General features: G+C 43.0%; 3 protein-coding genes and 1 long non-coding RNA gene across 20 annotated transcripts in view; 2 read left to right on the top strand and 2 right to left on the bottom strand.

Annotated features, from left to right (window-relative positions):
- Positions 1-17,217, top strand: part of LOC133476645 (proto-oncogene vav-like) — a 33,087-nt gene extending 15,870 nt beyond the window's left edge. For 11 of the 16 annotated variants that reach the window (XM_061770302.1, XM_061770304.1, XM_061770301.1 and 8 more), the window contains 23 exons: positions 485-550; positions 630-735; positions 1,090-1,179; positions 1,247-1,315; positions 1,661-1,861; positions 1,946-2,041; positions 2,963-3,031; positions 3,453-3,539; positions 3,747-3,832; positions 3,925-4,060; positions 4,141-4,250; positions 4,827-4,928; positions 5,006-5,100; positions 5,387-5,409; positions 5,495-5,531; positions 6,420-6,556; positions 9,081-9,146; positions 9,655-9,686; positions 10,685-10,795; positions 12,821-12,908; positions 16,319-16,445; positions 16,850-17,001; positions 17,067-17,217. In XM_061770302.1, the coding sequence (XP_061626286.1) occupies positions 485-550; positions 630-735; positions 1,090-1,179; positions 1,247-1,315; positions 1,661-1,861; positions 1,946-2,041; positions 2,963-3,031; positions 3,453-3,539; positions 3,747-3,832; positions 3,925-4,060; positions 4,141-4,250; positions 4,827-4,928; positions 5,006-5,100; positions 5,387-5,409; positions 5,495-5,531; positions 6,420-6,556; positions 9,081-9,146; positions 9,655-9,686; positions 10,685-10,795; positions 12,821-12,908; positions 16,319-16,445; positions 16,850-17,001; positions 17,067-17,120 (2,140 nt within the window). In that variant the 3' untranslated portion in view covers positions 17,121-17,217. Of the gene's footprint in view, positions 1-484; positions 551-629; positions 736-1,089; positions 1,180-1,246; positions 1,316-1,660; positions 1,862-1,945; positions 2,042-2,962; positions 3,032-3,452; positions 3,540-3,746; positions 3,833-3,924; positions 4,061-4,140; positions 4,251-4,826; positions 4,929-5,005; positions 5,101-5,386; positions 5,410-5,494; positions 5,532-6,419; positions 6,557-9,080; positions 9,147-9,654; positions 9,687-10,684; positions 10,796-12,820; positions 12,909-15,543; positions 16,255-16,318; positions 16,446-16,849; positions 17,002-17,066 lie in introns of those variants that run through there. The other 5 variants (XM_061770309.1, XR_009788103.1, XR_009788104.1 and 2 more) reach the window with 5 other exon arrangements.
- LOC133476652 (uncharacterized) lies at positions 10,644-16,914 on the bottom strand. Its single transcript, XR_009788105.1, has 2 exons — positions 16,794-16,914; positions 10,644-10,821 (listed from the first exon to the last, which is right to left on the bottom strand). It is a non-coding gene; the product is annotated as an uncharacterized LOC133476652 (long non-coding RNA).
- A 454-nt stretch (positions 17,218-17,671) lies between the features above and the next one.
- Positions 17,672-22,581, bottom strand: ubl5 (ubiquitin like 5). Of its 2 annotated transcripts, none has more exons than XM_061770323.1 (5): positions 22,449-22,581; positions 22,098-22,166; positions 21,822-21,905; positions 18,946-18,983; positions 17,672-17,830 (listed from the first exon to the last, which is right to left on the bottom strand). In XM_061770323.1, exons 2-5 carry the CDS (start codon positions 22,151-22,153, stop codon positions 17,787-17,789), a joined length of 222 nt encoding a protein of 73 aa, XP_061626307.1. In that variant the 5' UTR covers positions 22,154-22,166; positions 22,449-22,581; the 3' UTR covers positions 17,672-17,786. The 2 variants fall into 2 exon arrangements, with proteins under 2 accessions (XP_061626307.1, XP_061626308.1); XM_061770324.1 differs by lacking the exon at positions 22,449-22,581 and adding an exon at positions 22,243-22,438.
- Positions 22,582-22,641: 60 nt separating this feature from the next.
- Positions 22,642-25,250, top strand: pin1 (peptidylprolyl cis/trans isomerase, NIMA-interacting 1). Its single transcript, XM_061770321.1, has 5 exons — positions 22,642-22,808; positions 23,530-23,615; positions 23,721-23,829; positions 23,914-24,024; positions 24,826-25,250. The coding sequence occupies exons 1-5, from the start codon at positions 22,751-22,753 to the stop codon at positions 24,933-24,935; spliced, it is 474 nt and encodes a 157-aa protein (XP_061626305.1). The 5' UTR covers positions 22,642-22,750; the 3' UTR covers positions 24,936-25,250.
- The last annotated feature ends 25 nt before the right edge of the window (positions 25,251-25,275 follow it).

The raw sequence follows: 25,275 nt of genomic DNA, 5'->3' as shown, positions 1-25,275 counted from the left end.
AACAAAAAAAAACAAAGTTGTTTTCTCTTTTGGGTGGAACGAACACCATCCATCCATTTTCTGAACCGCTCATCCTCATTAGGGTCGTTACGTTATATGTAATAATTCATCCATCCGCCCATTTTCCGTACTGCTTATCCTCACGGGAGTCGCGGGCGTGCTGGAGCCTCCCTCAGCTGACTCTGGGCGAGAGGCGGGGTACACTCTGAACGGGTCGCCAACCAATCGCAGGGGAAACAACCCCGGGTTGTCAACACTTATTGGCAGTTTATCCCCGCTTACTCAAGAATTGTTTGGGTTTTAAAACAAATAAAATGAAAATAATATGTACCGGTATATGCTTTTCAATGCAATTGTAATGGGCTTCAATTAGCCGCTGATTTTCATGATTCGCGGTCGGGCCCGGGCCCGGGCCCGGTCCCTATCCCCCGCGAATAGCCGGTATCCACTGCATTGTATGAATGTTATTGATGCTGCCTTTCAGGCCTTTCCCTTTGGGAGGAGACATTTCTGATGATGACATCTACAACGGCCTGTCCGACAAGATAGAGTACGGAAACACTTGAAGGCGTTTGAGAAATCAGGTGCACATCTTTCTAAATGAATGTAATATGGACGGTGCTCTGTAGCGACACGGTAGATGAAGCAGACGATTTGTACGACTGTGTGGACGAGGAGGGGGCCGAAGGGGATGAAATCTATGAAGACTTGATGAGGACAGTTGAACCCGAAACTGTGAGTGTACTCGCCTGCCAAGCTACCTTGCCTACATCCCTCCGTAACTACCTACCAATCTACTTAATTTGCCTCCAATCTGTACCAAGTGCATTAGTGACTGACGTCTTGCCTAGCCACCTACCCACCTACCGTATCTACATGCTCACCGCGTACCTGCCTACTCGGCTACATTGCCCACATACTCAATCATCTGTCTACCTGGCGGCTTGCCTGCTTACTTGCCTGGCCACCCACCTGGCTATGTACCAACTTCGCTACGTAGCGACTTCTACCGACCAGTCTACCGTCTTACCTGCCTACCACCCTAGTTGCCTGTCCTGCACCGTTCCTGTATATTTGCGTGTGTTGCAGAAGTGCGGAGTGGACAAGCGAGAGTGCTGCCTTCAGGAGATCAAACAGACGGAAGGAAAATACTCGGCTACTCTGGAATCTATTTTACAGGTGTGAGGCATCTACACGCGCGCACACACAAGCTGTGGTTCTCATTCATTTTTGTCATCTTCATCAGCACTTCAAGAAACCTCTGGGAAAGTTCCTCGAGGCTCAGGACATGGAGAGCATCTTTGTCAACATACAGGTACACACAGGCAGTGGTGGGAAGTAACCAAGTCCAAATGCATTTTTTTTCCAGGTGTCAGTTTTTATGTTTCTGACAACATTTTACTTTGACTCCTTTCTGTACTTTCTTGTCCTTACTTTGTCAGAATAGGCTCGCTCCATGAATGGTTTGTGACCAATGCATTGGCTTTATTGACTTTTCAAGTCTATATTTTTTTTACTTAAGGAAAGGAGTCGAATTGGTACATCTAATTTTACAAATGTTTCTTTCCTTCTGTTTAAATATAGTGTGATAACTTTTTCCACCTGTGCGCACAGGTGTTTCAATGTGGATCAGCACTGTGTACGTTATCTGCGTGTGTAGGATTTGGCCAGCGTTCATCGAGAATTTTTGGACGAGATCCAGAGCTCGGTGGGGAACGGAGCCAAGAATTTTCACCATGTGTTTGTCAACTACAAGCAGAGGCTTCTGCTCTACGGCCGCTACTGCAGTCAAGTGGAAACGGCGACCAAGCATCTGGACAAGCTGGCCAGTACGAGGGAGGACGTCAGGATGAAGCTGGAGGTCCACAATTCCACACACAAAAACCTTGGGTGTAATTCTTTTGGCCTTCAGCTAAAGAACCCTGTTGATTTTGTCGTCTCGCAGGAGTGTTCCAAGAGAGCAAACAGCGGCAGATTCTCTCTCAGGGATCTGCTTATGGTGCCCATGCAGAGGGTCCTTAAATACCCCCTGCTATTACAGGTGGGTTTTATATACAGTATACAATCAGCCCCTGTTCACTGTGGGAGTCATTTTCCAAACTGGACTGTCATAGGTGGAAATCTGCAATAGAGAGAGCCCTTGTAAAAAGAAAAAGAAAACATTTGTTTTATGGTTTCAGTTTTAAAGTACACATCCCACACACAGTAATTACTGTGGAACTCATTGAAACGTGCTTTTTGAACAGAGTGCAAAGGTAACACATCAGCTTAAATAGAAAAATAAGAAAAACTACGTCTATCTTTATGGACAGTACCATATTTTCAAAAATACAATGAATTAAAAAAAAAAAAAAAAGGCCCAGTTGCGTGTAGATGCAAACATAGTTTTTAAGAACAAAATCAATAATAACAAAAACTAATTTTAATTATAAATACCTGTGCTTGGGGATGGAACCATTGTTTAGAAAAAAATAACAAAATAAATCTGTTAAACAAAATATATATATATATATATATATATATACATATATACACACCTGTGTGATTGTGGCTATAGCCAATTTAAAAAAAATTAAACATAAAATAAATAGAAGATTATGATGAAAAAAATACCGGTATACAAAGCCTTAGTTTAGAAAAAATAATAATAACAATAAAAAATTGAATTCAAAAAAAAGAAACTAAAACATACCTGTGTGCTTGTGGCTATACCCAATGTTTAAAAAAAACATAAAAATAATAATGATAAATACCTGTGTGATTGTGGACATGGCCAGAGATAATATAATAATAATAAAAATTCTAATGACAAAAAATGTATTTAATTTAAAAAAATAAATTAAAAATACTAATTTATTGATTAATTAATTTCTTTATTTAATAGTCTCATTAATTAACTCTGTGTAATCTAATCCAATTGAAGTTGTTAAAATGTTTTTCTGAGTTTTGTTTGTGCCTCCAGGAGCTGGTGAAACACACCACCGACCCGTCAGACAAGGAAAACCTGCGCACGGCTCTCGATGCCATGCGAGTGAGTTTGTGCTTATGTATTTGTTTTTGTGTGGAGGGTTAGGTTTCAAATGCCAGGTTTTTGTGGCAAAAAATAAATAATTTAAAAACGTTTTTCAGCATCAATGTGACCTATAAATTGAAAAAACTCATTTAAAAAAATATATATATATATATTTTATACAGGGAAGTAACAAGGAAACAACTGATATAATGTCGCACAAGTGTACACACCTTCTTATAACTGGGGTTTGTTCAGAATTAACCAGTCACATGCAAACTCATGTTAAATGGGAATTAGCACACGAGTCACCATTTAAAGTGTCTCTGAGTAACTCCAAGTAAAGCACAGCTGTTCTAGTAGGCTTTTCATGATAGAACAGGGGTGTGTAGACTTTTTATATCTGTTTTTTGTGCCTTATTCATGTCTTTTGGCATGTTAGGACCTGGCACAGTGTGTCAACGAGGTGAAGCGAGACAACGAGATTCTCAGGCAGATCACCAGCTTCCAGTTGTCTATCGAGAACATGGTGAGGTCATGTGACTGGCCGTCCATCTCATTTTCATAGTCATGGTTTCCCTCAAATGGGAATTAAAAAAAAATGTTTACAGTGTATTTAAATAAGTGTGTGTGTGTGTATATGTAAATCATTTTCAATGTGATTTAAAAGGTCTGGGTATTTTAAGGCTGTTTTTTTTGTCATTATTATTATGACGCATTTTCTATAAATTTACAGTCACAGTCCTTGGCCCTCTTTGGCCGGCCCAAAATGGACGGAGAGCTGAAGATCAGCAGCACAGAAAAGAAGTCCAAACAGGAAAGGTGAGTTTTGTTTTTTTTTTTTCCTTTTCATTTCTCAGTTGTTATTATTTTTTTAAAATCATGCATGCAATATTGTTGGATGTCCCCCGCAGATACGCTTTCCTCTTTGACAAGGCCTTGTTTGTGTGCAAGAAGAAGAGCAGCGAGACTTTCGAGTTGAAGGAGATCATCGAGCTCCAGCACTACCAAGTCCGAGACGAGACAGCGGGGGGGAAGGACAAAAGGAAGGTGCGTTCCTTTCCTCGTTTTCCCTGCTCCGATTTGGTGGCTAAAAGTGGAGACCCTAACGCAGGTTTATGTGTCCTCAGTGGTCCTACCTGTTCCTCCTCCTGGACTCCTACGGGAAGTGCGGCTACGACTTATACTTCAAAACACGAGAACTAAAGAAGAAATGGCTAGAACAGTTTGCGATGGCTCAGTAAGTTCGAAATGGAACTGGCGCCAATCGGAAAAGTGAAAATTGAGTTACTGTGTCCGAGTTTTGAGTTTTAGGGGGACTTATCAAACTTTGCCCACATGCAATGATGAAAACTGAAATGTTTTTCCCAATTTAACGCTGTCCAGCTGTCTAGTATATGTGGTTCAAATCTGGAACAAAATCTGTAAGACAAGTTTGTCTTTTAAGGATGAGTTGACTTCCTATTTCTTTTCAGGCATGACTTCTTAAGGCTCAATTTGTGGATCTATTTATTATATACATGCCTCACAAATTACATGTTGCAAAGTGAAACTAGCTCTGGGCTCAGAATATTCTTTGTAGGACAAATGTCTCTTTGAAGGAAATGTCCAAATCAACCTTAAATGCTTGCTTCAAACCAAAATGACAGACTTCCTGTGTCTTTTCGAGCACGGCTTTTCTTTGTGTGGATCTACTCATGATAGTCATGCCTCCCAAATTTCATGATGCTGACTGGAACTGGCTTCAGGGTCTGAATTTGTATGTCTTTTCGGGCATGGCTTCGACCAAATTTCATGTTGCTAAATGTCTGGACAGGTCCAACCTGTGCCCCGAGAACGCAGCGGCGAACAACCACGATTTCCAGATGCACAACTTTGAGGAGACGGCGTGTTGCAAGGCGTGCTCCATGATGCTGAGGTACAAACGTGGGTCCGTCTGGACTGTGTGGTTCCCCGTCACTCTTCTCCATTCTCCTTTTTTCCCCACCCCCTCAGAGGGATTTTCTTCCAGGGCTACCGCTGCACGCGCTGCAAAATAGCCGCCCACAAAGAGTGCTTGGGCATATTGCCGACTTGCGGACGCAGCTCAGGTCGGTCGCCTCCAGTTGAAGCGTTCCCTCTGCTATTTCAACTTTCCTGTTTTTTTTTTGTTTTTGTAAGAAAGTTGTCTTAAGATGGTGCCAAAGCAATTATTTTACATTAAACAGAGGCTTTGGCTGTAGCACAAAAACAGCAAATAGGTTAGTTTTCCTGCAAATAACAGAGGATAGGTTCCAAAATAAAATGTCAGCGAGTAGGTGAATTCCCAAATAAGGAATCAAGATTACTATCCATTCATTTGTACCATTAACATTGCTGAACCTCTGCCCTTTTTAGACCACCCAGGCACCGCAAGAAAGGTGAGTCTCACATCATTATGATGTTCAATTTTCAATGTTCATAATATGCTGTAATACAAATCTTTTTCTTTTCTGTTGCTCGTAGAATAGGACACAAAGGTCCTCAGGGAATACCGGCATTGGTAAGAAACATGGGATCAAATCTGACTGGGAATGCTATGATTGCCCAACATGCCCTTGCCTTCCTATACATTACCTATATGTTTTTGTTTTAATATATGTTTGGACTGGGGGAGAAACTAATTTAAATGAGTGGAAATATTCTATGAAGAAAAAATATATATATTTCTTATGAACCCCCACAGCAATTGTGCAAAAGATTGACTTTCTGCATTCATAAAATAATTTACAGCAGCCACATACAATTTTGTATTTGTATATTTTGATGATATATTGTTCAAATCTGCCTGTGCGGCTTTTCTCCGCGTACTCCGGTTTCCTCCCACATCCCAAAAACATGCGTGGAAGGTTGACTGAAGACTCTAAATTGCCTGTAGGTGTGAATGGTTGCATGTTTCTATGTGCCCTGCGATTGGCTGGCGACCGGTTCAGGGTGTACCCCGCCTCCCGTCCGAAGATAGCTGGGATAGGCTCCAGCAGCCCGCGACCCGAGTGAGGAAAATGGATGGATGGATGTACATTTTGCTTATTTTGTTATCTACATAATGCTTTTATTATTATTAGCAGAACATTCGTGATTTTTCAATATATAATATATTATCATTTTGAATTTAATTTATTTAGATTAGTTTATGAATATCAGTCAATATTTTCATTTATCTATATACATTATGCTTCATTCAATCTTGCAGAATGTTATTTTAAATTTCCAACTATATATTTTAAATAATCATAGTGAATTTTAATGAAAAAAAATTAAAAATTATTTTTTCCCCATTTCTTAGTTGAAAAAATAAAGAAATTAATTGAAAAATTATTTTTAGTGGAAATAGATTTGAAAGATAAAATGGTCATTTATAATGTATCATTTCATGATCTGCAATGATCAGGGTTTCCCATGGTGGAGGCGTGCCAGGAGTACTTCGGCCTGCCGCCGCCGCCCGCCAGCTTTGGGCATCCGCTGTACCTCTCTAAGGGCGACGTAGTGGAACTGACGCGGGTGGAGGTGGACTTATCGTGGTGGGAAGTAAGTAAGTGTGAGAGGTCGTGTCGTCACAGTGGCCTGTTGCCGAGCCTCATTTCCTGTGGTTGATGTCGACGACGCCCCCATTTCAAGCATGCCACTACTTTTACTTTTATTTTCATTGAATTACCAAACAAAGTACCTTTTATTTGAGATGTTGGAATTATTACATGGCGGCACGGTGGACGACCGGTTAGAGCGTCAGCCTCACAGCTCTGAGGACCGGGGTTCAATCCCTGGCCTCGCCTGTGTGGAGTTTGCCTGTTCTCCCCGTGCCTGCGTGGCTTTTCTCCGGGCACTCCGGTTTCCTCCCACATCCCAAAAACATGCATGAGGACTCTGAAAATTGTCTGAAGGTGTGAATGTGAGTGTGAATGGTTGTTTGCTTATATGTGCACTGCAATTGGCTGGCGACCAGTTCAAGGTGTTCAGCTGGGATAGGCTCGAGCATGCCCACCACCCTAGTGGGGATAAGCAGTATGGAAAATGGACAAATGGATGAATGGTGACATATAACGTCATGAAGAAATTATTATTAGTCAGGCAGTTTGTATAATTTTTTTTTGAGGTGGAGTCAGCTGGGATAGGCTCGAGCATGCCCACCACTTGTGCTGCAAGATATTATTTGGAATTATTTGGCAATGTTTTTCCATTTTCTTTATTATGGGTTTATAGTTTTGTTTTTCCATTTTATCCATAGAGCAGATAAATGATTTGAGTAAATCCATCCATCCATCCATTTTCCGAGCCCCTTATCCTCACTAGGAGCCTATCCCAGCTATCTTCGGGCAGGAGGCGGGGTACACCCTGAACTGGTTGCCAGCCAATCGCAGGGCACATTTAAACAAACACACATTCACACCTACGGCCAATTGAGAGTCTTCAATTAACCTACCATGCATGTTTTGGGGATGTGGGAAGAAACCGGAGTGCCCGGAGAAAACTCACGCAGGCACAGGGAGAACAGGCAAACTCCACACAGGCGGGGCCGGGGATTGAACCCGGGTCCTCAGAACTGTGAGGCAGACGCTCTAATCAGTCGTCCGCCGATTTGATTCAATGTCATTTTGAAATAATATAATTTTTAAAATAATAATTAATGAAGTACAATTAATATGACTTTATTGGCAAACTCAATGTGCTTTACATGATTAAATGCATTTCAAAACAAAGACAAAAAACAGATGATAAACATTTAAAACAAAGAGAAAAAAGTAAAAGAAATATTTAAAAGTGGAAATGCTATAAAAAGCATGCGGGGGAAAAAAAACTTTTTAAACTGGACTTAAAAACATTCCCATTTGGGGCTGACGTCACTTCTGTTGGCAACTTATTCCATTTGTGTGCAAGCATTATTTCTAAATGTTGCTTCACCATGTTTGCTTTGGACTTTGTGCTCCACTATTTGACCTGAGCCCGACAATCTCAGAGCCCTACTGGGTTTATATTCCATTAGCATTTCTTTCATGTATTCAGGATTGATTTATAGACCAGGAGCAAAACTTTGAAATCTATTCTAAAGCTGACTGGGAGCCAGACTTCAGAATTGAAGTAATATGCTCTTTGTTCCCGTCAGAACCCGAGCTGCAGCTGTTTAATGCTCTTTTTGGGGAGTCCAGTCAGAAGACCATTACAATAGTCAAGTCTACTTGAGATAAAAGCATGGATGAGCTTCTCCTGGTCTGCTTGGCACATGCAAGCCTTCACTCTGGATATGTTCTTCAGATGGTAGAAGGCAGTTTTGTAATTGATTTGATATGACTGTTGAAAGTCAGGTCAGAATCAATCAGTACACCAAGGTTTCGGACTTGGTCTTTGTTTTTTAAGGAGAGTGACTCCAGGTATTTACGAAAACCAATCCTCTTTTCTTTCTTGCCAAAAACAATTGTCTCAGTTTTGTTGTGGTTTAATTGAAGAAAATATGGGACTATCCAGTTATTTATCTGTTTTAGACAGTGACACAACGCCTCAATTGAACTGTAGTCATCTGGAGACACTGCTTGACATAACTGTGTGTCATCTGCATAGCTATGATAGTCAAAATTAAAGTTCTGAAGAATTTGACCCAAGGGTAGCATATACAGGCTGAACAGGAGGGGTCCAAGAACTGACCCTTGAGGGGACCCCATAGGTCATTGCCATTCGATGAAATTGAACACTTCCAATGGTTACAAAATAACTCCTTTCCTCCAGGTAGGACGTGGACCATTTAGCGACTGTTCCATTTAGTCCTACCCACATTTCCAACCTGTTCAGCAGTATATTATGGTGTAGCGTATCAAAAGCCGCACTGAGATCCTACAAGACCAGAATTGCGCAGCCTAAACATTTTTTTGCATCAATAATTTTTTTTTTTCATTAAATTGGTACCGAAATTATTTCATTTGATTTAATTTTTAATGTTTCAAGTAACTATAAAATGATTGAATAATTAGTTGAGTGTTTTGTCATAGTGAAACCTGCTCTGGGACCTGGGTATCAAAATGATACAACCAAAATAATCAGTCATCTGTTCCATGTCCCTCAGGGCAGAAACTTGACTGGAGGACAGGTGGGCTGGTTCCCCTGCAGCAGAGTTATACCCTTCTCACGTGTGAGTATAATCCACCCGGCAACACAATACAGTACAGCCATAGAGTGTGCTGTAAGAAGTGACTACATACAGTAAATGTCAGGAAAAGCCTATGAGAACATCAGAACTTTATTTGGGGTTATATATAGGCATTTTAAATGGTCGCATGTGTGTGTTAACCCCATTTAACGGGAGTTTGAATATGATTGGTTAATTCTAGACACCACCACATCCGCAGTCATTAGAGGGTGTGCACACTAGTGCAGCCACATTATCTCAGTTTATTTTTACTCTACCTCAAAAAGATTAGTTTTAATTAAATTGTACAAGTTATAGTTCACATTAATGGTGGAAAAAGCTTTGAAATGATGTATCTTTGTCTCATTTTTGTTATCACAAAAACCTGGCATTTGAACATGGGTGTGCAGACTTTTTATAGCCACTGTATGTCATAAAAATATGAATTTAGACGCATTTATGTGACAACATTTTGCATACGATGTCAGTGTGTACTCACCTATCCCCACAGAGGCCCACCCCGGACCTGTCTGCTTTCAGCTGGTGAGTAGAACACCAAGTTGTTTCATTTTATGTTATTTTTATTATACATAGTACATACTGTATTATATTCATTCATCTTCCGTTGCGCTTATCGTCACTCGGGTCGCGGGCGTGCTGGAGCCTATTCCAGCTATATACTGTATTATATTTTCAGAAAATTAGAATCTTAGCAATGGATTTTTTTTATTCTTATGAAATGTTAAGAATTATATGTATTTTTTACATTAATTTTATTACTTTTTGATTTAACTAATTTTTAGTGTTTTTGTCTGCATATCTACTAACTTCAGTAAAAAAAAAAAAAAACTATAATTTTAAAGTCATTTTATTTTTATTTTGTATTTTTATAACGGAATTAATTACGCTTGAATTCTAAATAATCATATTATCTATTTCAATTTAATTCATTTATATTATTATTTCTTATGTCTATACTTAGTTTCTAAGTTATTATTTTGTTAAATAATTGCAATTACTTTAAATTTAATTGAAATTATTTGATAGAATTTTATTTAATGTAGATTATTTGTACTGTATCTGCATACAGTGGTGCCTTGAGATATGAGTTACTCGTTCTGTGACCACGCCCGTTACTCAAAACACACTATCAAATCATCTTACACCATCGAAATGAACGGAAATTTCAGCACTTACAAATTTTTCTCTGTTTGTTTTTCATAAGAAGAAAAGTAGCACTCTACATGTACTCTGTCCTTGAGTATTTCTTTAATTTTACAACAGAGAGCAAAATCAGCTCAATTTTATTTTGTTTGTTTTAATGTCATTTTTTTCTTGTGACGATTCGAAAAAGACATTGACCTTTAAAAAAAAAACATTTTTTAAAAATGTTATTTTAGGAACTACAAGTACTAAGAAGTAAACATTTCTCGAGCTTTTAGGTGTGAAATGTGGCTATAATTGGTCCCACTACTTTTCATAAAGCAGATGTCGTCACTGGTGCTGGCTAAAGAAGTAGTTGTGATTGTCCATGTTTGAAGGTTTGCGGGGAACATGGACCGACCCGCCGCCAAGAACCTGCTCATGTCCCGCTCTGAAGGAACCTACCTGGTCCGGCAGAAGGACGGCGGAGAATTTGCCATCAGCATTAAGTAAGATTCACCGCAGCAGGTGGTGCCTTCAGGGACACAATGAAATTGCAGTTTTATCTCTCAAAACAACTTTGTGATCGAGCCAAATGTCCTCAGTTTGTGATATTATCTATTTACATTACATATCTAGCATTTAAATATACATCTATCTATATCAACACGCGATGTTGCAGAGGCGTGTCAATTAGGACAGCCCTACAACATCCAGAGCCTTTAGAAACTCCGGGCGAATCTCATCCACCCCCACGGCCTTGCCACCGAGGAGCTTTTTAACCACCTCGGTGACCTCAACCCCAGAGATAGGAGAGCCTGCCTCAGAGAACCCAGACTCTGCTCAATCACGGGAAGGCGTGTCGGTGGAATTGAGGAGGTCTTCGAAGTATTCTCCCCACCGACTCACAATGTCCCGAGTCGAGGTCAGCAGCGCCCCATCCCCACTATACACAGTTTTGATGGTGCAGGGCTTCCCCCTCCTGAGATGCCGGCTGGTGGACCAGAATTTCCTCGAAGCCGTTCGGAAGTCTTTCTCCATGGCCTCACCGAACTCCTCCCACGCCCGGGTTTTTGCTTCAGTGACCACCAAAGCTGCATTCCGCTTGGCCAGCCGGTACCCATCAGCTGGCTCAGGAGTCCCACAGCCCAAAAAGGCCCGGTAAGACTCCTTCTTCAGCTTGACCCCATCCCTCACTGCTGGTGTCCAACAGGTTCGGGGATTGCCGCCACGACAGGCACTGACCACCTTACGGCCACAGCTCCGGTCGGCCGCCTCAGCAATGGAGGCACGGAACATGGTCCACTTGGTTCGATGTCCCCCGCCTCCCCCGGAACATGAGCAAAGTTCTGTCGGAGGTGGGAGTCGAAACTCCTTCCGACAGGGGATTCTGCCAGACGTTCCCAGCAGACCCTCACGATATGATTGGGCCTGCCAGGTCGGACCGGCATCTTCCCCCACCATCGGAGCCAACTCACCACCAGATGGTGATCAGTTGACAGCTCCGCCCCTCTCTTCACCCAAGTCTCAAAGACATAAAAACACGACCACAAAGTCGATCATCGAACTGCGACCTTGGGTGTCCTGGTGCCAAGTGCACATGTGGACACCCTTATGCTTGAACATGGTGTTTGTTATGGAAAATCCGTGATGAGCACAGAAGTCCAATAACAGAACACTGCTCGGGATCTGATCGGGGTGGGGTCGTTCCTCCCAATCACTTCCTTCCAGGTCTCACTGTCATTGCCCACATGAGCATTGAAGTTCCCCAGCAGAACAATGGAGGGCCCAGCGGGAGCGCTCTCCAGCACCCCCTCTAAGAACTCCAAAAAGGGTGGGTACTCTGAACTGCTGTTTGGTGCATAGGCACAAACAACAGTCAGGACCCATCCCCCCCCACCCAAAGGCGTAGGGAGGCTACCCTCTCGTCCACCGGGGTGAACCCCAACGTACAGGCGCCTAGCCGGGGAGCAATAAGTATACCCACACCTGCTCGGTGCCTCTCCCCGTGGGCAACTCCAGAGTGGAAGAGAGTCCAACCCCTCTCAAGAGGACTGGTACCAGAGCCCATATCCCATATCTAGTCGGAACTTCTTGACCTCACACACCAGCTCGGGCTCCTTCCACGTCCCGAGAGCCAGCTTCTGCCTTCGGCCACCGCCCAGCTCACACTGCACCCGACCTCTATGGCCCCTCCCACAGGTGGTGAGCCCAGGGGAAGGGGGACCCACGTTACCCTTTCTGGCTGTCCCCGGCCAGGCCCCATGGGTGCACCAGGCGCTCGTCTTCGAGCCCCACCTCCAGGCCTGGCTCCAGAGGGGGGCCCCGGTGACCCGCGTCCGGGCAAGGGAAAACGTTTTCCTGAATTATTTGTCATCATATGGGTTTTTGGAGCTGTGCTTTGTCTGGTCCCTCACCGAAGACCCATGATGTCGTCTCTTGTCCTCATTTGTTGGGGGGCGGGGAGTGAGCCATTTTAAAATTTTGTAAAAATGTCATTGAAAGTATATACTATGTTTGTTCTACTATGGCAGGTTCAGCATGGACATCAAACATATTAAAATCACCTCCTATGATGGCCTATTCCGCATCAATGAGAAGAAGGCCTTCAAGGGTTTGGTGGTAAGTCTCACATGCCAACATTAACATTAGGGAGGAGACCTAATATGTCATGCTATTACGATTTAAAACAGTTCCCATGTGTCTTTGTAACATATCTGTGGCATGCTTTCATCAAAATAGCCCACGGATCAATAACAACAACATCGAGGGCCCACTCAAAGACACTTTTTTTCAGGAATAGGCAGATAATTAAAGCTTTACTTGGTTGTTTAATTTCACACTTAATGGCCAGGCAGATACTCCAGACACACTATGTACACGAGACATTAAAAAATACATTTTCCTTACTATCTCCCCATTAACCCTCCTTGAGCCGTCACCTTATCATGGTGGAGGGGTTTGTGTGTCCCAATGATCCTCTGAGCTAAGTTGTCTGGGGCTTTATGCCCCTGGCAGGGTCACCCATGACAAGCAGGTCCTAGGTGAGGGACCAGACAAAGCATAGCTCAAAGACCCCTTATGATGACGACAAACGATGGACTTGGTTTTCCCTTGCCCCGACACGGGTCACCGGGGCCCCCCTCTGGAGCCAGGCCTGGAGGTGGGAGCTCCCGGCCGAGCGCCTGGTGGCCAGGCCTGCACCCATGGGGTCCGGCCGGGCACAGCCCGAAAGGCTAACGTGGATCCCCCTTCCCATGGGCTCACAACCTGTGGGAGGGGTCATAGGGGTCGGGTGCAGTGTGAGCTGGTCGGTGGCCGAAGGCAGGGACCTTGGCGATCCGATCCCCGGCTACAGAAGCTGGCTCTAGGGACGTGGCACGTCACCTCTCTGGCAGGGAAGGAGCCCGAGCTGGTGTGTGAGGTCGAGAAGTTCCGACTAGTTATAGTAGGACTCGCCTCCACGCACAGCTTGGGCTCTGGTACCAGTCCTCTCGAGAGGGGTTGGACTCTCTTCCACTCTGGAGTTGCCCACGGTGAAAGGCGCCGAGCAGGTGTGGGTATATTTATTGCTCGGTACGTTGGGGTTCACTCCGGTGGATGAGAGGGTAGCCTCCCTCCACCTTCGGGTGGGGGGACGGGTCCTGACTGTTGTTTGTGCCTATGCACCAAACAGCAGTTCAGAGTACCCACCCTTTTTGGAGTCCTTGGAGGGGGTGCTGGAGAGCCCTCCCGCTGGGGACTCCATTGTTCTGCTGGGGGACTTCAATGCTCACATGGGCAATGACAGTGAGACCTGGAAGGGTGTGATTGGGTGGAACGGCCCTCCCGATCAGAAACTGAGCGGTGTTCTGTTGTTGGACTTCTGTGCTCATCACGGATTTTCCATGGGGGAAGATGCCGGTCCGACGTGGCAGACCCAAACATATTGTGAGGGTCTGCTGGGAACGTCTGGCAGAATCCCCTGTCAGAAGGAGTTTCAACTCCCACCTCCGACAGAACTTTGCTCATGTTCCGGGGTGGCGGGGGACATCGAGTCCGAGTGCACCATCTTCCGCGCCTCCATTGCTGAGGCGGCCGACCGGAGCTGTGGCCGTAAGGTGGTCAGTGCCTGTCGTGGCGGCAATACCCGAACCCGTTGCTGGACACCAACGGTGAGGGATGCCGTCAAGCTGAAGAAAGAGTCCTATCGGGCTTCGTTGGCCGGTGGGACTCCTGAGGCAGCTGATGGGTACCGGCTGGACAAACGGAATGCAGCTTTGGTGGTCGCTGAATCGAAAAACTCAGGTATGGGAGGAGTTCGGTGAGGCCATGGAGAAAGACTTCCGGACGGCTTCGTGGAAATTCTGGTCCACCATCCGGCGTCTCAGGAGAGGAAAGCAGTGCACCACCAACACTGTGTATAGTGGGGATGGGGCGCTGCTGACCCCGACTCGAGACGTTGTGAGTCGGTGGGGAGAATACTACGAAGACCTCCTCAATTCCACCGACACGCTCCTATGAAGAAGCAGAGTCTGGGTTCTCTGAGGCGGGCTCTCCTATCTCTGGGGTTGAGGTCACCGAGGTGGTTACAAAGCTCCTTGGTGGCAAGGCCCCTGGGATGGATGAGATTCGCCCAGAATTCCTAGAGGCTCTGGATGTTGTCGGGCTATCCTGGTTGACATGCCTCTCCAACATCGTGTGGACATCAGGGACAGTGCCTCTGGATTGGCAGACTGGGGTGGTGGTCCCCCTTTTTAAGAAGGGGGACTAGAGGATGTGTTCCAACTACAGGGGGATCACACTCCTCAGCCTCCCTGGTAAGGTCTATTCAGGGGTGCTGGAGAGGAGGGTCCGTCGGGAAGTCGAATCTCAGCTTCAGGAGGAGCAGTGTGGTTTTCGTCCTGGCCATGGAACAGCTCTACACCCGCGGCAGGGTCCTCGAGGGTGCATGGGAGTTCGCCCAACCAGTCTACATGTGTTTTGTGGACTTGGAGAAGGCATTCGACCGTGTCCCTAGGGGAGTCCTGTTGGGGGTGCTTCGGGAGTATGGGGTACCGAACCCCCTGATATGGGCTGTTCGGTCCGGTCAGTCAGAGTTTGGTCCGCATATCCGGCAGTAATTCGGACTCGTTCCCGGTGAGGGTTGGACTCCGCCAAGGCTGCCCTTTGTCACCGATTCTGTTCATAACTTTTATGGACAGAATTTCAAGGTGCAGCCGAGACGTAGAGGGGGTCCGGTTTGGTGGCCTCACTATTGCATCTCTGGTTTTTGCAGATGATGTGGTTCTGTTGGCTTCATCGAGCCATGATCTACACCTCTCACTGGAGCAGTTGGGATGAGAATCAGCACCTCCAAATCTGTGACCATGGTCCTCAGTCGGAAAAGGGTGGCGTGCCCTCTCCAGGTTGGGGATGAGATCCTGCCCCAAGTGGAGGAGCTCAAGTATCTTGGGGTCTTGTTCACGAGTGAAAGAAGAATGGAACGGGAGACCGACAGGCGGATCGGTGCAGCGTCTGCAGTGATGCAGACTTTGTATCGGTCCATTGTGGTGAAGAAGGAGCTAAGCCGAAAAACGAAGCTCTCAATTTACCGTTCCTCCCCTCACCTATGGTCACGGGCTGTGGGTCGTGACCGAAAGAACAAGATCCCGGATGCAAACGGCCGAAATGAGTTTCCTCCCCAGGGTGTCCGGGCTCTCCCTTAGAGAGAGGGTGAGAAGCTCGGTCATCCGGGAGGATCTACAGTCCCTGCTCCTCCACATCGAGAGGAGCCAGATGAGGTGGCTGGGGCATCTGATTCGGACGCCTCCCTGGTGAGGCCATGTCCCACCGGGAGGAGACCCCGGCGACGACCCAGGACACGCTGGAGAGACTCCGTCCTTCGGATGGCCTGGGAACGCCTCAGAATCCCCCCGGAAGAGCTTGATGAAGTGGCTGGGCGTCCCTGCTAAAGCTAGTGCCCCCGCGACCCGACCTCGGATAAGCGGTAGAAAATGGATGGATCTCCCCATTAATAGAAATGATTCACTTGTGTGTATGTATTCTTGTAGGAGATGATTGAGTTCTATCAGCAGAACTCCCTGAAGGAGTGTGTCAAGGACGTGGACACCACACTGCACATGCCGTACAAGCAAGCTGAGCAGAGCAACGACCACAGGCCCCGTGCCGTGCCCAAAGGTTTGTGCTTCTGTACACGCAAAAAAGGGAAGATGCTTTTTGGGTGTTGGGTCATCAAAATAAGACTATATCTGGAAAGCTCTCATCCAGGGGCTTTTGTATGATGTATGACTCGCTGTTGTTTGTTTCACATTCATGTTTGACCTTGTTGCAAAAGGGCTACTCGTAATTATTTATTATTTTTTTTAATTCATTTAATTTTTTTTAGATATTTTGAAGCAAAATGATTTTGTATTTAAACAAAAAAAGTAAAATACATTGCATTTTCGTATAATGTTGAAATGATCAAATGGAAAGCTCTCATTAAGGTCTTTGATTTGAGGTACAACTTAACGTGGTTTATCGCACCTCGATTTTTGACCCTTTTTAATCACAATGTGGATGTTCTGAACGTCGCCCGACAGGAGGCGGCTCGCGAACCTTCGGCATGGCGAGGGCCAGGTACAACTTCTCAGCCCGCGACCGCTCTGAGCTGTCTCTGCGCGAAGGAGACACCATCAGGATCCTATCCAGGAAAGGCCACAGTGGCTGGTGGAAAGGAGAAGTGTATGGCAAGGTGAGTGAAGGAAAAAAAATATTTATCGTACACGCTTTCAGAGACTCACAGTTGTTGTCGCCTAGGTGGGCTTCTTCCCTTCCAATTACGTGGAGGAGGATTACTCTGACTACAGCTGACCTGCAGGCCAGGACTTCACAGTGTCAGATCATGTGTGCGAAAAAGTAGTGCACGTCATCTCAACATGTGAATAAATTGGGTTTTATAACCATGAAAGCCTTGTGGGGGTTTATGTTGTTTGTTGGTCATTGCATCGTCCTCCAATGTCAGAATGGCTAAACAATAACATATCTGGGTTGTCCTTATCAGGGCCTTTAATTTGAGGTGTAACTCGATGTGGCAAGTTGCACAAATGGTATCCCAGTAGATACGATATGAGATCTTATTTGGTCATCTGTAAGAGAACGTTTTATTTTATTGTTTTGGTGTAGATGATTTCTTTAATGGCAATTGTCACTGACTTGTTCGCGCCACAATGTTGTGTGCATCCTTTCTTACATTCCAAGAGAGCTGTGTTAGTTATTTGTTCCTCTGTTATAGTCCTTTTATTTTATTGTTTACTTGTCGACGGTTTCTAGACTTTGACGTGGTCGCTCCACAATCACGTGTGCCTCCAAGTTCATTTCAAGCAAATCCTTTTGAAAACGAATCAAAGTTTCACTTTTCATGATTGTTGGTAAATATCCACTTTATTTTTCAAAATATCAAAACAATTCACATGATCAATTTGTTTGTCCCAAAAATACTAATGATGTCATCATCTCCTGACAGAATGAGCCTTCCTTTCACTGATAGTACAACTCCAGGTTCATCCCATCGTGGATCTCGTCTGTAAACCTTACAGTTAAGTCAAACACAGGACAATACTCACCTAAGATCTGATACCAGTACCGACACATTTAAAATTCTCCAAAACCACAAGCACCAATAAATACCACATTACCAGCCGGACGGAGAAAATGTGTAATTAAATTGGTTGCCTTTGGGGGGGGAGTCACTGCAAAAGCAGAAGCTTATTGGCGCTCTCTGGTCATGTGACATTGCAGTCGTTTCAAGTGAACTTATTACCTTGTAGTGCAATCTATTAGTTTATAAGGTTAGATCCATAGTTAAACTTTTGAACACATAAAAGAACATTCACTTTTTAAGTTTCATCTCTACAATTTGGGACCATTTTTTTTTAATGGAACAATGCCAATAACCACTTAAAGGGTTGCCATATGACGTGTTATTGTCATGAAGTCAACATGGTATTATGTTTTCGACATGCTGTAAACATAAAGCAAACAAATGTTTTATTACTTACATTTCATCAGTTTATTATCTGTGTAAAGAACAAATATGTGGTTAATTCCAAAATAATGATTATGGTTTTAATCTACTTTTTTGGGGGGAGAAAAGATCAAAAGGTCCTGTGGATGCATTCATTTATAACAGGAGCACAATTAAAATGCAATCAAATGTAATTATTACTTTGAGAAAGTAAGTGAAATAGGATTTCAAAAGGATAACTTGTAATTGTAATATGGGATTCATTCTGTTAAGGTTTTCAGGCAGTGCGGCATGGAATGCACAGTGAAATCTTTTTCATAGTGCCCCCTCATGTTCGGACGAAGACACCACAAAACTGAAATGCCTTGTGTTATAGGCTGGATTTAAAGAACTTGCAGTTGGATGTTGAAATGACAAGTAGTTGCTATGGAAAGCGTTATATTTGAGAGAAACAAATGCCATGTTTAAGAATTGGGCTTTCTTCAACTTAAACATTTTCATCTCAATTACAAGATGTAACGGCATTATCAATTATCAGTACTCGGTATCAGCAAGTACTCATGTGCGAACGTGTACCCTCGTACTCGTTTAAAAAAAAAAAAAAAAAAAAAAGTGGTATCGGTGCATTCCTAATGTCAACACATTGCACAGCACATCAAGTGTGAAGGATACAGTCTCCCAGTGACACGTGGTCCTTGAATATGGTGTACCTACACAGAGGAGAACAAGATTGTGAGCACTGGTGGGACTTAACTCATCAACTGCCGTGAAGGTTTATATTCATTAAGTGGAATCCAACCTTTACTAGCACAGAGGAATAGTATAAATATAAAAATCAGCATAGCTTTTGAGTAAAGATTATAGGTGGTGAATCTCGGCTTGTCACATCGATTATGAGGGAGAGAACTGCAAACATGTTGAAAGTGAGACAAGTTTAGGCTCCTTACACTCGAACAGATTATGTATTGGGGCTGGGCAATTATTGAAAAAATAATCATCACCATTATTTTGATTGGCAATGAAATCACAATTATTCATTGATTTCAATGTTTTTGTTTCCATTGCCAAAACTCAACTTTACATATAACTCAAAAGAACAACCAGAAGATAGTTAGTTAGTTAGAAGTAAAACTATATTAAAATAGTAGCAATTTATAAATAAATAAAAATCAATAAAAATACAGCGGAACCTTGTTAGAACGGACTAAGAAGGGGTGGGGGCGGGTGTGTTTATCTGATATTCCCGATTGTCCGTTACATTGGAGCACTTTTTTTTTTGAGGCCACAGTACAAAATTTTGTAATTTTTAAAATGCCTATTACAGTACAAAGTCATGGTCAGTGATGCGGGTTTAAAATTCCCGCCATTTTGAGTAACAAGCAATGTAACGCGTCACTGTACCAGGAAAGTAATTCGATTCAAATTAGATTAGACTGGCGTGTTAAGTGCGCAATGCATTGTGGGTTAATTGTTCATACTGAAGTGCTCGGTCGGTACTCATTATGGAGGTAAGGACGGACTCACAATACTTCGCTAAAATAATATTTACAACGACAAGTGAGAGCGGTCAACTTGGTCTGGAGTCCGGACTGCTTGTGAGCTGGTTTAACGCGCTGCACCGCTGACGTTCACGCAAGTGCTGCTTCCCCCTGTCTATCACCCACAGCTTTGCTAGTTAAACAGCTGCGTCAATTTCCTACGGTGAAGTTTTAGCTCAATGTTAAGCTTTTTTTTTCTGTCATCGGCTCTTATGTTGGTCTGAAGACTCAAATAAACGCTAAAAACCATCAGTGCAAAAGTGCAACAGACCGTTTACCTTGTCATCTGCCTCAATGTTGGCATAGACGTATTTTATCCTTTCACTCACCCAATTTACTGAGAGTTAACTTCACCGAAGCTCCGCGCGGTGTAGGCTGAGGCTCGAAGCGCGTCAGACGCAACACATCGTGAAAGCCTCCTTTGCACAATATAATCTTATTCCAAGTGTTGCACTGAAGGGACTGGTCATTCAGTTTCACAAAGGTAAGACACACTTTTGCTTGCCGCCACCGCCATTGGGCACAAGCACATCTTCGTGCGCGTTCTTCTTTGTTGGTTTTCGACACTTCTTTGGGGTCGTCGGACTTGGCATCGAAACTGGGAACTGAAATTTTTTAATTTGAACGATTCCGGGAGAACCGGAACTTTAGTCCCGGTTCCAATCGGTTCTCGATTATCGATGCCTACCTGTGAGTATTGTTAAAGTACCCGTCTATTTGTGTTGCTACAGCATTTGTATGTGAATATTTGTTATCTGACGGTAAATCCCTCCCGTAAATTGTAATGCTAATTTTTGCTAGCCCGTCAATAGCATTTTCCATTGAGTGTCAGCAGGAAGCTGGAATGTTTCTAAAACAAAGTATGACTTGTATTTAAATGTACAATCTGAGTAATTCTTTTTGTTGTGCGTTTAGTTTTACAGTAAACTCCAACTGGGGGTGTCAATTAACAGCTTAAAGCATGCTCAGGGAGGGCAGAATAATATACGTCACTACGCTTGCTGCTAGCAAGCGATGTGTATTCAGGGTGCTTTCACAACACAAGAACATGCTTACACACCCAGCGCTGTTCGGGACACTAATCATGTGTTTTTGATGGTGAGAAGCCAAAATCATGATTACATTTTGATTAATTGCCCAGCCCTTGGATGTATAAAGCCTTAGTAGAAAGTGTGCGTCACAATTAATGGCGTGAATGGCAAACAGCATGCAAAAAGAGCCACTGACGTTCAACTCAAGCCATCCGGTGAGTAAGTGTCGCTCATGGCATGTTTCTTCTTTGTACATCTTTAAATAATTGACAATCAAAATCCCTTTTTCAGTCTTGTTTTTGTTGTTTTATAGTTTGAGGCATCATAAAAGCAAAAAATATTGGTGTCTAAGTGACTGTTGTTTTCATAAAAAGCTCATTTTCTCCTTATTTTGGTCAGAAACCAGTGTTTTTGGTGAAACCAACCCATGTTCCGCTGATTCCTAGAGAATGGAAAATGCTACAAACAAACTTTTTTTCTTGTAAAACATAGAAGAGAGTGCTCTTTGTTTTGGTAGGTTGGGTGCTGATGTTGTCACAGACCACAATATTTTGAGGGTCTCAAATTTCAGTCAAAATGTTTCTAAAACAGCTGGCAAAATGGGGAATTGTTATGAAAACGTCTGATACTGAGTGAGTACATTTTCCCCGTATCTGTACCTGACTTAAGTACTTATTTTCCTGACAGCTTTTTACTTTTACTCCCTACATTTGAAACCATTACTTTCTACTCCTTGTCAAAATAGGCCAGTTTCTTTTTCAGCCTCCACAGATGGCGACACGATGTAAATTGAGAGAAACTACATTTTGTGTGCAGAGAAGTTTTGTATGGTTTTACTTTTACTTGCGTACAAGAGGTGAATCAGTAACTTTACCAGTCTTTTTTCCCCCTAATATCTTGACTTCTAATCACAGCGTGTCAGTACTTTTGCCACCTTTGACCGTGGGCTAAAACGACAACGTCCATGGCGTTTGCTTACCATTTCTTCAAGATGATTTTGTCATACCGCGTCCCCGTCTGGGCTGCAATGAGCTTCTTCAGGTCTCCGATGGTGTCCTCAGAACTGGAAGTTTGACTTATGAAGGAAGCGCACCTGTGACGCCATAGCCAATACAAGACCCTTATCCAAAATTCTTCAATTCTTGGACTATTTACGAATATGTTTTTCTTGGAAATGGTAAAGGGCTATTAATTAAAAACTACGATGATGTTTTTCAATTCGGTGCCTTTCGGCCGCTTTCAGCATGAAGGATACTTGCACTTTACCCGGACTTTCTTGCCCAGACGATCGTTGCAGACCACCTCGATCATCTTGTCGTTCTGCCTGTCAACGTAAACGTGTTACGAGTGTTTAAAGCGTCGCACGCTTAGTGTGAGTGACTATTTCAAACAACTAACACCTTGGGATGAACGTAATAACAGTCCAATTGTGCTACACTGTTCGGAAATAAGACTTCAAATGCTGCTTTTAACACAACGCGAGCTAACATGCTATGCAGGAAAGTGTGTTATTTACGTAACGTTCCTCAGTACGCACGAGTGGGGTTAAAATGACAATAATTTATTCAAAGTTACAACTAATGTGCGTGAAACTCGTCTACATTACCTCGAAACCAGAAGTAGAGTAGCAAAATAAATCAAGCTTGGAACGCCAATGATTCAATAAGGCTCTCGTCTCACTGGTTTAGCCTCTAGACCAATCAGATCCGTGCAATTATGATCGACAGCTCTTATCGGCCAATGACAGAGAACGTTCAAATAAAAGCGGGCGTTAAGGAAAAACACAACGCGAGAGCTGTAAACGTGTCGGGGTTGTCGTAAAGTGTCGTAACCGCCCTCGCACACGGCTGCTACATTTGGATTTGTCCATTTTGGGGAGGAAAGCCTGCAACGGGATTGGGAATAACAATGGCAGATGAGGACACTTTACCATCGGGCTGGGAGAAAAGAATGAGCCGCAGCTCAGGTGACCAAACGGGCGTGACGAGAAGCCGTAAACTGGCTCGCTGGTCCGTAAACACTGCGATGTCATGCGCACCCTAGCTTGGGAGCTAGCAAACCGCATCAGCATTGCAGGGCCTCAATTGTACTTAAAAGTTAGACCTGGTGAAACTTTAGCGACGAGAGGCCGCAAGTGATAACGGTTGAATGTGTAGTAAAACGTGACAAATTAAGTTTTTTGTGTATTATCTAAGCTGTCAAATGATGTTGGCGCGCGAGCCGATCCTCCCTGGGCCCTGCGTGACGTCACTGTGCCGCTGGCGCAAACCTGAAGCTGTTGGGAAGGGGGTGTAAAAAAAAAAAAAAAAAAAAAAAGTAAAATATATATATTATGAGTTATGAGGATTTGGTAATGCTTTATGAAGAGTGTGGTTGTCTTACAAACGCAAACCAACAAGGGTTACCCATAAATGTCAAAATCATACGAAATATAGGACCCAGAAAGGTGAGAATTGTGTCCATGTCCCAATATTTAGGGACCTGGCTGTATGTTTTTGTTGTGCTGAGTGGTTATTAAAATTGAAATCAAATCTGATAGTCATTTATTTTTAATGGTAATCCTTAGATAAGTTTGAGATGATATTGAAGAGTTTAGGCATTATAGTTTGTGGTTTATGTATGTTAAACTATGAATATAGGCAATTGTAGTCCCCCGCAAATCAATGTGAAATGTCCCCTCTGTGCAGGCAAGGTGTATTATTTCAACCACATCACCAACGCCAGCCAATGGGAACGACCTGCAGGTGGAGACGGCCACGGAGAGCCAGATAAGGTCAATTCATGTGCAAAAAATTAATAATAATAATTTTGAGATTTGATTTGAAAGCCACATGGCGAAAGCCTAATCTGTATTTTGATTTTGTGTTTTGTGCGGCAGGTCCGCTGCTCGCACCTCCTGGTCAAGCACAACCAGTCCCGTCGGCCATCTTCCTGGCGGGAGCAGAACATCACGCGATCCAAAGACGAGGCTCTCGATCTCATTCAGAGTAAGTTGTGACAAGCATTCATCCAATGTGTCGTATTTTCATTTGCTTGACTCTTTTTTTAATTATTATTCTTGTTGTTTTCAGACTATATTGAGCGGATCAAGTCGGAAGAGGAGAAGTTTGAGAACTTGGCCTCTCAGTTCAGCGACTGCAGTTCAGCCAAGAACGGTGGCGACTTGGGACTCTTTGGCAGAGGTTAGTGCTCAGTTTCTCAACCACAAGTTTAACAATAAATAAGTGGAGCTTGTTTGACAGCTGTACACAAGTGTCATGTCAAAAACAGCAGGAGTGTGTTAACGCGGTGTATTATGTCTTTAAAATTCTATGAATTTTTTTCAAACAATAACAGACACAATAAAATGATAACAATTGTATTTTTTAAATTATAAAAAGTAAATGTACAATGTTTAAATATCTCTTAATTTTCCATTGGAAAAAATAACTAAACAACAATTATTTGAATTGAATTGGATTATTCAATTTAAAAAAGAATAATGTACAGCATATATTTTATATATTTAAATTTTAAATAACTATGAACGGAGACATTACAATTTCTTATCAAAAATTCAATATAGAATGAAATTATTTTTAAGAAAATATTTTATTTTCTGTGTTTTTATTTTTTTATTTTCATTTGAAAATAAGTTTAATACATACAAATTACAACATTTATTAAAATTATTTTTGTTTTAAAAAAAACATTGATTATATATTTTCTAATTTTAAGAAGAATGTAGCAAAGTTAATAAAATAGTTTAATTTGAAAAGTAAATTAAAGAACAAATTCTTAAAATAAACTAAATTCTGTTAAAAACAATATAAAATTGTCATTTATATTGTGTGTGTGATTTTTGTTGTTTTGTTTCTTTTTTATGAGACACCCTGTGCATTCTTAGGTTTCTTTAAAAGTCAATGACACTTGACACCAGTAGGGGGAGCTCTGGTACATACCTTCACATAATGTTTGTGCTTTTGCGTGATTTGTACTCTCAGGTCAGATGCAGAAGCCTTTCGAAGACGCCTCGTTTGCGCTCAAGATTGGAGAGATGAGCGGCCCAGTTTTTACCGACTCTGGAGTGCACATCATCCTGCGCACTGGCTGACGCGCGTGCGCACACATACACACACACACATTGTACGCAACCAAGCTTTATCACAAAGGTTAAAATAGGTAACCCCAAACCTAATATTTAAAAAAAAAATAATAATAATTAACAGGATAGAGCGCAGATGACTGAATGTGCATGTCGTCAAAATAAAAGCACGTCTTTGAAAAATGACAATTTAATTTCACTCCCCCACGTCATGGAAGCTTTACTGCGTAACAAAAAATGGTCAAAGACGTGACCGCTTTTCAAAGCTTCACCATTCATGTGAACTGCCGAGCTGTCAAAATAAAAGTGCTTTTTTTTTTTTTTTTTTTTTTGGGTCTTTCTTTGGTTC

This window comes from Phyllopteryx taeniolatus, chromosome 4 (genome assembly GCF_024500385.1).
Source record: "Phyllopteryx taeniolatus isolate TA_2022b chromosome 4, UOR_Ptae_1.2, whole genome shotgun sequence".
NCBI classification, from domain to species: domain Eukaryota; kingdom Metazoa; phylum Chordata; class Actinopteri; order Syngnathiformes; family Syngnathidae; genus Phyllopteryx; species Phyllopteryx taeniolatus.
The sequence above is the reverse complement of the archived record's forward strand: the minus strand, read 5'-3'. Positions and strand labels throughout refer to the sequence as shown.